The 14,311-nt window shown below is 45.1% G+C and overlaps 1 protein-coding gene across 2 annotated transcripts in view; it reads left to right on the plus strand.

Annotated features, from left to right (window-relative positions):
* EYA2 (EYA transcriptional coactivator and phosphatase 2) overlaps positions 1-14,311 on the plus strand; it is a 310,430-nt gene that overhangs the window by 206,560 nt on the left and 89,559 nt on the right. For both annotated transcript variants that reach the window (XM_085619407.1, XM_085619408.1), the window contains exons 6-9: positions 2,469-2,536; positions 3,598-3,775; positions 6,129-6,268; positions 10,522-10,605. In XM_085619407.1, the coding sequence (XP_085475533.1) occupies positions 2,469-2,536; positions 3,598-3,775; positions 6,129-6,268; positions 10,522-10,605 (470 nt within the window). The remainder of the gene's footprint in view (positions 1-2,468; positions 2,537-3,597; positions 3,776-6,128; positions 6,269-10,521; positions 10,606-14,311) is intronic.

Consider the following 14,311-nt stretch of genomic DNA (forward strand, 5'->3'; position numbering starts at 1 on the left):
CCCAACTCATAAATGTCAGATGAGCAGAGCTGCCACGAATGGATTGGCTTTTTAATAAAAACACACATTTAATCTTGTTTTTCATCTGAAAAGCTTTGCCCCTTTCGTATGTGGTAACGAAGGGTAGACAGGCTGGCTACCTTTAATTATATGTGTAGAATGAGCAGTCCAAACAAATAATGGTCCTGTAAGTAAGTTCATGTGCAGCTGGAATGTGACAAGTGCATGTTTGAGTTTATATCAAATTACCAGCTGTATTTAGAGAAGAGAGCCTGATCACGCTTAGGATAAACCCTAACTGGCTCCATGCAGTCCCATTTCCTTCCACGCTCTTCTGTGCTATGTGCCGCTAATCTATAGATTTGGGACTGGCTTTTAGTGACTCAGTTATTTGGACCTGCCAAAGAGCTTCTCTTGGCTGTTGACTATAAGCTGGACCTCAGCCCAGGCAGGGCAGGTGATTTCCCGCAGTGTTGTGTTACTACAGGCGAGTTCCCGCTACCCCACTACAATGTGGGGCTGTTTTGGTGCAGTGAAAGAATAGCTCTACTGGGTAAATACCAGACCCTTAAGTAAAAATGCAGCATTTTGTCCTATATCTCTAAACCCTTGCTTGTGGGAGGAACTGGAATCACCAAACACTTTTGCAAAGTATCATACCTATTCCCTGTACTTGTCTTATGCAATATCGGGCTGGTGTTACAACATGTTTCACAACAGACCGTGGTTGCCAGCCTAGTAATGCCATTCACAAAGATATTCTTCATCTGTGGTTCTTGACAAACAATTATTGCACAGACGTCTTTGTGAGCAGGCAAATAATAGTGGTTATTGGCCACAAACCGGGTTTTCTCATTGGCTATGCGGTTGACAGCATTCCAATGCAAGTGCCAATATTAATGACCATTATGGGCCTCAAAATGTCAATGTGCGTAAGCAAGCATTTAAACTGTGAGCTAAATTTCTATAATTCTCTTATTTCTCCTCGCGTTACTCTTGCTGCAGAGATTTTGTAATGGGAGACAACATTTTTAACATGACATTTATGACTTGTGGCAATGGAAGTTTGTCATCTTATAGCAACATAGATACTGTATAATAAAATTGCTTTACTAGACCATCATTTAAAATGGTGTACATCGTATCCAGATGTGGCATACCATGCTTTGATGGATAATGCCTAGACATACTGATTTTGAGAATGATTGATGGCGTCTGAGGCAATCCAGACATTACTTGACATAACAATCATATATTTGTTGGACACATGATAATATGCAATTATTGATGGTTCAGGAGCAGGGGTAGCAGGGAGTGAAGGAAGAAAGTTGTCACCTAGTTAGGGTGTTCTTGGGAAGAGAGAGTAGTAGTTCAAAAGAGACATTTTGATGGGCCTCACCATCAGGTGGAGACTGACGGTGATTGACTTGTACTTGTTGGTAAATAACAGCAACAATTTAACGGGTGTATAATGACGTGGCATATACTATCTTCAAACAACTATGAGGGGAATGTAGAATAGCATCTGATATTTGAGTAGCCAATCAAGCTAGTGCCAGCTTGGTAGTATTGTGTCTGCATCTGGAGAGGTTGAAGCTTGTACTGGTTGTGAATTTAGTAAATTTCATGATGTTCCAAAAACAAAATGAGTACTGTGGACAAACGTCTAGGAGGTAATTGCAGTCGTCAAGCTTGTTTACGCCCACATTTTGATCGTGGGTTTTGAGGTGTAAAATAATGACCCATCAGCGAAGCATGTGGTTGTTGAGTAGTAGGAACTTGGCAGTAGTAGTGACGGAAGTACAAAAGACGCCCAAATCAACATCGCTAACTGAGCGAGAGGGTGTAATGTGGCAGGAGCAAAGGTTGTTACGTTGGTCATAGAAGTTAGCAAAGTATATCAGGATGCAGATTATTTCTGTTTTGCTGGAGTTAAGCTAGAGGCAGGTAAGTTCCCGCCTGGAAATCTGTGTGGAGAGGTGAAGCAAGGTTTTCAGCAAAGAGGAGACAAAAGAATCTGGGGAATGAAATGATGTTACCAAGGGAGGTAGAGTAGATAGAAAACAGGAGGGGAGTGCGTATTGAGGTAAAGAGGTGCTCATCAGTAGGCGAATCAGTTACTAATGCAAGGAATATCAAGAGACTGGGAGAATATCGTCAATTAGGTACAAAGATGACCAGTCAGTAAGCAGTGGAAGGATGCTTTGCTATCTATGCTTCGAGTACTATGTGTTAATTTCACCTCGAAATATTTCACTGTAAGACTTACGATAACAGAATTGGAATGATGAATCCTTGTGAATTCAGAGAATCTCTATTTTTTAATCAGAATCTTTATTTTCTTCAGTTACATAAAAGTGAACAAGTGGTACACTATACAATTAACGTGTGTATGTCCACAGAGTTTGACTGGAGTTTTTTTTGTGTAATTTCCAGAAAATAACATATATGAAATGTGTGTTTTTTAGGTACAACAGGATTGTATCAAGGATCCAACGGTCTAACCAGTTCGACTGGATTTAGCAGTGTCCATCAGGTAAGTGCTGTCAAACTGTCTTCCTAAAGACTGTTGCCAATTACTGTTCTTTAAAGGTAAATTAGTATATTGTGAGTTGGCGAGTTAATGACTGAGTCAATTTGTTTAGTGTTCTACGCTGTCATAAATTCACTTAGACATGAATATTATATACACACAGTGGCGTAGCGTTGCTTGCCAGCGTCCGGGGCAAGGCGAGTATCCTTCCACTTTTCTTTTAAAACTTTGCCCTCCTAAGAATTTTGTGCCCAGGCACCAGCCCATGTGGCCTCACGCACACTATTCCACTGTATACACAGCCGGCATATATGTGGTGTTAGAAAATTACATTCAATATTTTGCGTTCATTCTCCATGTTTTGGGGTTCAATAACTATCTGTGGCGCCACTTTCCTTATGCTGCCAAATCTTCTGTAATGTTTCAATTCAGTCTGAAACAAACTAACAAAGGGATCATCAAGCGCGTGTAAAGTCCATTGGACTGTTAATGTCCTCTGGGTTTGGACAATTTTGACATGTAGTTGATACACTTGTTCAGGCGCCACTGTTTAGCCGGCATCATTCCAGTGATCGAACAATATGTTGAGATTATTTTCAGAAAGAAACACTTAGAAAAGTCTAGAATTCTGTTTCTGGAAATTTTGTATATAGAACTTACATTAATGCAGTCCCTGCCCTCAGTTGATATTCAGTATTAAAATGTTCAATCTCATCACAGTTGTTTATTGGAAGTGTAGTGCTGCCAAAGGATTGCATGATATTAAGGCTTTACACCCACACAGTGTAGACTTTAAGCAGAATTGTTATTAGTCCACTGGACTTAGCAATCAATGGATCCTAGAGGAACTCTGTGCTGTCTTCCACCCACTGATTGTTGGATTCCTCCCTCATAGTGCATATTAAATGAATGTTATCATTTATGAAACATATGCACAATTCAGAAGTATATCAGTTATATACAGTTTCATGAAATATTTCACAAGTCAAATCAACATAATTTTGTTTTCACATTTGGGATTTTCCAATGTTGATGAGAATGTTTTCTATTTTCTCTTTATCCAGGAATACCCTTCTTATCCTGGATTCACTCAAAGTCAGTACTCACAGTTTTACAACCCTTCTTACAACTCTCCGTATATATCGAATAATAGCATCAGTCCAACAGCGATCTCCACAGCTACCTACTCAGTCCAAGAGCTGTCGCACAACATCACTAATCAGAGCCCTGAGTCACTCCCTGGTAAGTTGGTTTATTTTAAAAAAATTAGAAGTTGTCTACAAAATCAGGAAACTAAGTACTTTGACTCGAAAATCTTTTCGCAATTATTTGTTGTAGTTTTGGTGAGCACAGTTCATAGGTGAATGGATGGTGTCAACTCAGGCAATATTCAGCTGCAGTTTATGATAACAATTTCAGCCAATCAGCAAATAGCTCAGTAGCTTTACAGGAAGTATGTCTGTCATACAATGACACTCCTGTTTGAAAGCAAGAGCCAGGAGCAATTATTTTCAGAACCCTAGTGGGTGATAATTACACTCCTTGAGGGGGTATGATATAAAAAAGATTTTATTTTATTTTGATTGTGTAAGTAAGTCAGTTGATATGAATTAGATTAATTCTAATGCTGGGTCATGCATTCAAGTTAAGATCTGGTGTGAAAAGGGTACAGCCGGCAACTAAACATGCTTTTCTTTTCTGCTGATGTTAGCTCCTCAAGCACCATAGGGGAGACATATATAACAAATAACTTGGTAGTGTATAGTTGAATGGCTCAGTAACCCTACTAATTACATGAAGCTATCAGCAAACCTGATTTTTTTTAAATGTAATATTACTCTTTCTCTTTCTCAGAGTTGGATAAAATGTTAATGACAAATCTATAGGTTAGGCTAACTTGGGTGTTGAGTACTCATTGTTAGTGTCTGAAGTAGTGGCCAGTTAGACAGTTTGGATGTGACTTGTTTACCCACAAAGAGTTCAATAGAGAAACAAGAAGCCATCTTCCAAGTCTTGACACAAAGATGTTTAATGCCAACCATAGGGAGTCATCTCAAGCACTGTAAACAGATCCATTAGGAAGCAGGCTTCCCAGGTGCTATATGCAGACTCCATCTATGTTTTTAAGTTTAGATTGGAATAATCTTAACACTAAATGACACTGGCAGGTACTCCACTTTGCAAGGTGGATAATATCATTATATTTGAGGATATGATATCATTTTTTTTTTTTTTTTAGAAGGAGAATGGAAAACAAACATTAAGATTTTTATCTTCTAATCAATCATGTTTTACTTCTTTATTGTAAGGTTCATTGCTGCTGGCAATACAGTTGGTCTTTTAATAGGGTCACTGTTATGTGACAAAGGAGGAACAAATTATGTACCAGGTTTACTAAATTATGCAGTAAGAAAATTTAAATTACGTGGCACAATGTGACAGCTTTTGTTGCAGTAATTTTTCACTCGTGTCATTTTAAAATACATTAAAACTGTTTGGACAAAGGTCACACCTCAGTAGCTCCAAGCTGACAAATTTAATACAGCAACCAGAATATGGCAGGTAGTCACTTAAATTTTGCAAAAAATTTGCCACTGTCAGGATACATTGATGGCTTTGTTTTTGTAACTTTTGTTCCCCTCGAACATGTTTGTTGAAATGGTCAAAATATTGCTCACATCATGGATCACGTGACAAGCCCTGTAAATCCATTATTATGTGGAAACTTTCTGGGGCAGTACAATCCCATAATTCCACTAGTCCAGACCATACATCATATACAGGATGCCCATGGCAAGAGCCATGTATTCAGATTTGTCTTCAAGTTCTGCCAACTAGAGGATAATTGAATTCTGTGCAATTCTGTTATAATTTTCTAAGTAATTCATGTTACATCCTGTGATATATTTGTGATTTAGTGATGGTTGCCCATCTTAACTAGATTAGACTGACAGCTGGTTTAGGCTTAGCACCATCTGAGCCAGTTAAACTCTACTGACGTAATAACCGTTGTCCCCCCACTTCTACGTGGATCAGTGGGACTGTGACCATGGCAGTGTAGGAACCGTGCCACTGGTGATTCACCCACTCCCCCAATGTCTACATGGCCTCCTTCCTTTAGTGTTGAATTCAGATGAAGACCTTGGGTGATACCATGAACAGCGCTGCTCGCTCTGTGCAGGACCGAGTACCTGTTTTTATGTGCCTGCAGTGTGAAAAGTTAATTCATTTAACCAGATGTTTCCCTGAGTTAGGTATTGATTTTCAGAAAACAGTGAGCATGGTTTGCCTCTCTCTGTTTCTGAGCTGTACTGTCTAGAATAATGCACACACTTGAGGAACTATTTGGTTAAATACATTGAATTTACACACTGGCCCATAAAAATAGACTCTTCGCTTTATGCAGCCCTTTATGATTCAGCCCCAGGAAGACAACCTCGCTATTGAAGCCCAAGAGGCAAAGTGTCTACGCTTGTCCACCACTGTCTTATTCATACATCACCAATACAGTAGGGCTTAAAACTAAGCACATATTCAACTGGATACAACATTCCTTATGCATACAAAGTCCTAAATGTACTATTTTCTGTTATAGGTGAATGCAATACCCACATTGGCCCATCAACACCAGTCAAAGATGGAGAAAATGATCGACATCGAGGATCTGATGGCAAATTACGTGGGCGATCGAAAAGAAGCAATGATCCCTCCCCTTCTGTAGATAACGAGATAGAGGTAATTATTAGCCTGCTATGGCTTACTTTAGCTATTACAAACAATGGGGTGACCCAAAATTAACCCGAAGGACCTGGGTAGTTTATGATACAGAAAACAATGGTCCGATCGGAGGAAGCAAACAAAACAAAGAGAGCTGATTGTATCAATATCTCCTAACTATATTTGAAACATAATATGTGAGGGATCAAAGAAGCAAATCTAGATATGGTTTAATTTAGCAGCTAGAGAGACACCGCTGGTGCACCAGCTACTTTTATAAAATTCTGACTCTATTCCAGAGCCTGTACTATAAAGATTGAAGTACTGCATGTTTTTATGCACAGCTCTTTTTTAATAGCAAAAGCAGCTATATGAAGTACATTATGCATTTGGTAAGGAAGTACAGGACCATTGTGCATATGGCACTGTCTGATTTAACAATCGGCCAAACGTGTAAAATAAATATCTCCGTTTGCAACTTAGACCATTGATTTCTTTTCAACCATGCCCAACCCATGATATGTCAGCGATAAGTTAGTGCATAAGTAAACCCATGTTTAAAAAGTCACAGACAGAAGTTAGGCTTTCGATGTTGCACTTTCTTTGAGTATTGAATAAACTGCTCCCCAGAGTTTTAAGTGGGATGAAAGAACTAGGGGGTCTCTCACAGGAGCATGGCCTATGTAATAAAGGGCATGGCTTCAAACACCTAAGCTAAAAACCTGTGTTAAGCATACCATGCCGTCCGACTGGTATTTTACTGTTTCTGTCATTGCATCCAGATATATAATACAGCAAGTAACAGTATACCTACAACACGCCAGGGCTATTGGCTTGGTCAATGGTTGTTAGCTGCATGAGATAAATGAGCAACAGCTATGGCTTCGTTGTAAATAATATTGAAAATGCTTTAGTTCCGAAATGATGAGACTATGAAAGACCTACAACGAGTCTCTTCAAAGTTCCATCAAAGGCAGTGAAGTGTGACATTGGCGCTGAGTTAAGATTTTTTTTTTCCACCCTGAGGATGAGAGCAGAAATAGAGCGCCTGATAGGGACCCATCTCAGCACCTGCTTTTTAGGTCTTGCCTGACCCAGCGCATGCGCTGGTCTGGCGAGACTTATTGAGAGGGCTCCAAAAAGTGCTACCAGGCCAGCCTAGAGCCACAGTGCATGTGCGCGGGTGCGCGCGCCGCGCTTTACCGCAATTACTTTCGCTTTGATGTTTGATCGTGATCGCGATCAGTTTCACTTTCGCGGCCGCTTTGCAGAGCCAATAGGTCTTGCTTTTGGGACCTTATAAGTATTTAGTTATGCAACTGTTGCATGGCTAAACACTTATAAGGTCCCAAAGGCGAGACCTATTGGCTATGCCAATGCTTGTTAGAACTGCCAGTGCTCAGCACTGGCAGGACCCGGCCCACTTAAAACCCTGCTGCTCCCTATTCCAAATTAAAGCACAAGTACTGCCAGTGTAAGAGAACATAAATAAACAGTCCCAGGGCCAAATACAAGTTCAATTTCCGGAAAGTCTGTTCTCACATGGAAATATAGAGCTATTCTATATTCCTCTAGAATCTTGCATTCAAAAATACATTTCAAATAATGGCACCAGTTGGAGTCCCCTTTTAGAAGAAAAATAGGTGCCATTCTTGAGAGATCTTGTGTGTGTGGTATGTTGTGTATGTGTGTGCATGCATGCGTATCGATGTGAGAGGTGCATGTGTCCACATATGCATGTGTGAGTGTGTGTGCGCAAGGCAACCCTCCTCCCATTCAGGATTCAGTGGCATTCCTGTAAGCACTTCACAAACTCATATTACAGTTTATTCTCATGTCATATTTAATCTGAGGGGGAAGTGGGGTAGATTGGTACCACATTGACATCATGTAGGTAATCCTGTACTCTTACAATTGCTGCATTCAATTGTTTTACAATTTTACTGATGTTTTTGCAGTCTTTGTGGTTTCAAGATCATAAAATGTATACAGAGATCCGTCATAGATTGTTGAGTAATGTAATGGTAGCTGTGTGTTCTACAACACCACATGTTACCTCTTGGCAGCTAGTTTCTGAGCACTTTGTGAAAGTGGCAGTGGTTAAGGCTGAGTGAACCAACAGATGGAATAATGGGCGGTTGTGTAGGTCTGATGGAGGTCAGCAGAAAAAGGGTTTATGGCCTGGAGTAGCTCAGAGCCCTGTCTACTCTCCAGATTCCGCGCCTGTTCTACACATATGTCCATTTGCTCAAGTCAGGCCATTGTTTTGAAGGAAAACCAAATCCAAGAGGAAGACCTTCTTGAAAAATTCATTCTCAACAGTGGAACTGAAGGTGAAGGGGTAAAGAATGAAGGCAATACATTCCACAATACTTTGGAAAGAGTCAACAATTGAAGTAGTCCAGAGAGGTCCCTCTTGGAGACATTTCTTTATTTGGAGAGAGGAGGATGTACTTTGCATGTTGAGGGCCAGTGTTACAGATGAAAATATATTTGGAGGGCTCAGGATCCTTACACCATAAACTGAAAATTGTAGGCCCATAATTTCTTCAAAATGGCTAGGGTACTGATTTAGCACAAAAAAGACTTAATCTCATGTGTTAGTACTGTTTTTTTTCTTACATGCTGTGTTTTTGAACTAATTACGCCCATAGGCTTCTTAGCATGGTATGGAAGACAGAGCTGAGGCTCAGCAGGAGAGTAGTGAAGATAAATGATCCCCAGAGCTAACGATGGCCCGATTGTCTTCCTAATGGCTCTTGTAATGAACTATAGTGGTAGCCAATCTTGGGCATCTCATTGTTGAGCCTTTTACTGTTAGGAAAAGAACAACAAATTATTGCTCCTGATGAGCGAATTCCTGGACCAGGTTGGTACCAGTTGTATTTTGCAGTCAGCAAGTCAGTGCCTTTTTAACATTTCTAAAGGCCAGTATCCCAATGCTCCATATTTTAGTAACATTCTCTCTGAATTCCTTCTGTCTTTTTGAGATGGACTAAGAGTTGGGCTGCCATAAAATATCCTCCAAGTTCTAGTGGTGGTAATCAATCCAGAGGAGAATCCACATAGGATTTTCCCCACTTTACTGTCACACTGGTAGAGGAAATTACACCGGCGGAGTCTCCTTCAGAAATTGTTTGATTTTCATTTAACAAGTAACTTTACTTCAGGCCCTTGATATAGCATTTTAGTCTGCTGCTGAGGGCTATAATCAGTAATAAAGGCCCTATTTTATGGCTCAGGTGTGCAAAGATGGTAGAGGGCCTTAGAAAGGGCCAAAAATAAACAACTCTCCTTCTCAGTTCTGCATCACTAACAACTGGGAAGAGCAACCAGACCTTGCAGATTGCTGCTTGACCGGCCGAGGGGTGGGTGGGATGAGTGGTTGCTAGTGAGAAGCACCGCTCCCGCTTTTGTTACAGGGAGCCGAAATCGCAGCATTGCTGCAAAACCGGGCCCCACGGGTACAAAACCGCCCCCCACGGGTACACAACCGGTCGCCACTCCTCCGGCCCACCGGGGAAACGACCCCTGCGGCCAGTCCAGCCTTGACTAACAGTCCTATCTACATCAATACACATTCCGGAATGTTTCTTTTTTGATGATGTCTGTTGTGGTTTTGAGCCCCTTTTACAACTTGTACAGCCCAAGGCAGAAAGGCTATTATGTTGTTAGAACATTTAACCCACTAAATGCAGATGTTTGGACATTAAACAGAGTGGGAGCTCAATTAGAAAACGCACAGGGAGCAAAGCAGGAGAATGGAGTGGTTTTTATCACTCAAGCCTTTGGGTGAGAGGCTGCTCTTACTCTCTCACAGTGCTCCTGATTGCCCGCCTTGCAGACCAGCCTCGGAATGTTAACTTTGTGGGCCTTTGTGCATTCTGATTGGCTGGTGAGCTACCAACGTTCCCAAAGTGCTAATCTTTCTCCCACCCATATTTATTCTTTACGCATCATTCATATCCCATGTGTGTAGTAGCTACACACACCCCTATTAGAATGTTTGGCACCGCGGTGAGTATTGCAGCATGCGCATGTTAGTGCATGGATTGGAAGAGAGCGAGAAGAAAGCGCTCATCTGATGGTATCCCCAGTGAACCAAGGCTTCAATGCCTTGAAAAAGGATGATAAATGGGCGTCTGAAGTGGTTACACAGCCTTAAATAAACATAGGAGGAAAGAAATATACACTCTGCTTGAGCTGAACTGTTGGCTGCAGACTTTTGCTCATGAATACATTTGTCTCCCTTGTTTCCTCTTTCATCGCAGCGGGTGTTTGTGTGGGATTTGGATGAAACCATCATTATTTTCCACTCCTTACTCACGGGAACCTTTGCGACCAGATATGGAAAGGTAAATTTACTCAATCTTTATTTTTCTATAAGGCATTTATGTTTCTGCAAAAGTTTTGTGTTGGGAATTACGGGGGTGGTCCCTAAGGGGGATGTTCAAGCAGACACAGGCTGCTGACTTCATATACACTGTCTAGGTAAGTCAAATGGTATGTCTGCAAGAAAAATGAGCATTTAATTGGCTTCTCTTCCCGCTGTGCGGTGTGGGTCTGCCTGCAAGAGACTCCAGGAACATGTTCAGTTAATCTGATTTTACTATAATAATGTATAACTACTTTTAGAACTTTTTTACAGTCCTGTTACTTTTGTTTTTGCTCATGTGTGTTTCCCTCGAGTGCTGCTTCCCTCTTCCACCCACCCATCACCATTCGCTGGCCCTTCCCAACATCCTGCACCCTGCTGCTGCCCCTCCCACTTCCAGTTGCTGGCCACTCCCTCAACCACAGTCTTTTTTTTAATTATTTTTTTTATATGGAGAACCTGGCAGCAAATTGCTTATGCCAACAAAATAACACAACTGCACTGCAGCATCATTGTGTCTTTTGTGTTTTTTACTTTTCATCATGCTGCACAGCATCTTGCTGATGCTGTGCCACATGACTAAAATACATTGGCAAAGCTGTTCGTGTTGCTAATGCTTGGCTCTATTGCATTTACTACTGTCATATTCATTTATTGCGGGTTTTAAACCTGAATGCCAGAACACCCTATCACAAATAATTTTGAGATGCATGTGTCAGAAATTGAATTACTGGGTGATGGGGGGGGTGAAACCTTACTCAAGCAGTAACCACAATCCTCGTCAAGATGAGGCACAAGCTAACCCCAAAGTAGCCTGTGCTCATCCCTGTGGAACTTGGCACAGAGGACTCAGGCTTAACTTATGAGCAATGTGTAAAGTATTTATGCAACACTTCAAACAGTAGTAAAGTGAAAACACAGCACAAGGAAAACTCCCACACCAAATTAGAAAAATAGAGTAATGTTTAATAAATAAATCTGAAAGAAACACGTTAGTTAGATTCCTCACCTTAGATTATCCCAAGGCGTCAGGCTGGATCCGGAAAGATTTTTGTAGCAATACCCCTTGCGCGTCGCTAGGCGTCGTCTGCGGCTCCGCGTCCGTCGTTGGCGTCGTGCGCCGGAATGACATCGTCGGAGTACTTAGGCGCCGCCCTCGCGCGCTGACGTCAGTTCTTCTTTTTTCCGCGCCAGTAAGCGCCGATCCGGGAAGAGCTTACCCCTAGTCACTTTTTGACTAACTTTTTGACCTCTTTTGGTTACTCGACTCGACATCTGGTGCCGGTAGGATGCCTGGATTCAAGCATTGTGACGCCTGTCACCGACTGATGTCGGTCTCGGATCACCATCGCCGGTGCCTGTACTGCCTGGGGGCCGACCATGACGCGGAGTCGTGCCCCGACTGTCAGGCCTTGACGTCGAAGGCGAGGCGGGAGCGGTCCCGTAAGCTACTCGAGCTTCGACACTCGGCGGAGCCGCAGCCATCGACATCGCTCGTCGGGATCTTCGGGTAAGTCCCGTCACTCCAAACACTCTAAGAAGTCCAAGCGGCGTCCGCGCTCTTCGGACTTCCCTCGCTGGTCGCGCGACCCGGCCGAGGGTCCGGGTGGTTCCACCCCCGCGGCTTCGTCGGAGCCGCAGAAGCCGCGCTCATCCCCATACCCTCCGGTCCCTGGGACTGACGCGACTCCGGCGGAGGTCAGTGCCTTCCTCTCGGCCATGAGGAATCTGGCTCCGCTGTCGATGCCTGCCGGCGCGCCTTCGGGCCCCGCAGGGTTTACTGGGTGACCTCGCGTGCCGGCAGCTCCGGCCCCGGCGCCGTCGAGGGCTCCGGCCCCGACGCCGCAGGTCCCCGAGGGATCCAGGCCTGGATCTCTGCCGGCGCCGGTCGACCTCACGACGCCTCCTCCGCCGGCGCCGACACGGGTTCCGCCCCCGACGCCGACCCCGCTCGGCGTCGAGCCTCAGTTTAGCCCTATTCCGGACCCGGCGCCGGTACGGCGCCGTCCGACGCCGTTACCGGCGCCGATGGGTGACCGCTTCATCCACCGTCCGGCTCCGCTCATTCCTCCTGTCTACCAAGAATCGGATGATGAGGGCGACTGGGAGGGGTCTCAGGACCCTCTGGCCGAACAGGCCCAATTGTCTCAGGACTGGGCAGAGGAATTGGGGGACGCCAGCGGTTTGGATACCTCTCCAGATGCTGGATTCATCTCTCCTCAGACTGTGGCCTCGGAGGAAGGTGCAGCCTTTTCTGTGGTGCTGCGCAAGGCGGCCGAAGCCCTGGGGCTCGAGTTGCCTGCTGTGGCTGTGAGGACTAATTCACCGAGGTGCTTCAACCGACAGCAAGCTCCACTGAGCCTCTGCTGCAGTTTAAAGAGACCCTCATTGATGTTCTCCAGGGCACTTGGTCCAAGCCCTCCACAGTCCCTCCTGTGGACAGGAACGTTGCCCGGCGCCACCGCCCTGCTCCGGGCAACCCAAAATTCCTCTCCCACCACCCCACCCCCGAGAGCCTGGTTATCCAGGCCTCTACCTCCCAATCCTCCTTCCCGTCCGCTCCTCCGGATAGGGAATCCAAGAGGATGGAGCAGTTTGGCAAGAAACTGTTCTCGTCCCTGAGTTTGGGACTGCGGTCTTTAAATACCGCTTGCCTTTTGGACCGTTACTCCCACTCGCTGTGGGATGCGGTGGAGGACGTGCTGCCCTTGTGCCCGGAGGCGGCCCGGGAGCGACTCACCCAAGCCCATGCTAACGGGTGAGATGCAGCGCGGCACGCCATTAAATGTGGACTAGACACCACGGACTCGCTGGGTCGGGCAATTTCCACCACGGTGGCGCTTCGGCGTCACGCCTGGCTGAGGTCCACGTCGTTTTCTGGGGATGTCCAAAGCTCCCTCATGGACATGCCCTTCGATGGCACTCGCCTTTTTGGCGCGAAGGCGGACAGTGCGCTGGCCCGGTTCAAGGACTCCCGGGCCACGGCCAAGTCCTTGGGTCTTTCGGCCCCACGGCCGCAAACTTCTGCCTTTCGCCCCTTTCGTGGCCAAGGAAGGGGCGGCTCCTCACGTCCGCCCAGCCACCGGCCGCAGAACCAACCTGCACGCGGTCGCGGACGTGGTTTCCGCCGAGGCGGTTCTGGAGGACAACGTGCCGGTCAGTCCACATCCACCCCGGCAGCATCCGCCTCAAAGCCCTCCTAGTCCGAGCTTGCAGGCCCATTCAACGCCAGTGGGGGGCAGAGTTCGCCATCACCTGCTCCACTGGCGCTCCATCACTTCGGACAGGTGGGTGCTGCAAATCGTCCGAAGGGGCTACTCCCTCCCCTTCGAGATGACCCCTCCAGCCATGCCCCCGCAGAACCACCGTATGTCGGGGAATCATTTGCATCTTCTCCGGGAGGAGGTTTCAGCCCTCTTGGCCAAAGAGGCCGTCGAGCGCGTTCCTGGTCCAGAAGTAGGTCGTGGTTGCTATTCCCACTACTTTCTGGTTCCCAAGAAGGGCAAAGGGGGCCTACGCCCGATCTTGGATCTCAGAAGCGTGAACGCCTTCCTCCGGAAGGAACGGTTCAAGATGCTCACTTTGGCTCAGGTACTTGCTGCCCTAGGCCCTGGAGACTGGATGGTAGCGTTGGACTTGCAGGACGCTTATTTCCACATCCCCGTCCTGCCGGCCCACCGGCGTTA

Source organism: Triturus cristatus, chromosome 7 (assembly GCF_964204655.1).
Source record: "Triturus cristatus chromosome 7, aTriCri1.1, whole genome shotgun sequence".
NCBI classification, from domain to species: Eukaryota; Metazoa; Chordata; class Amphibia; order Caudata; family Salamandridae; genus Triturus; species Triturus cristatus.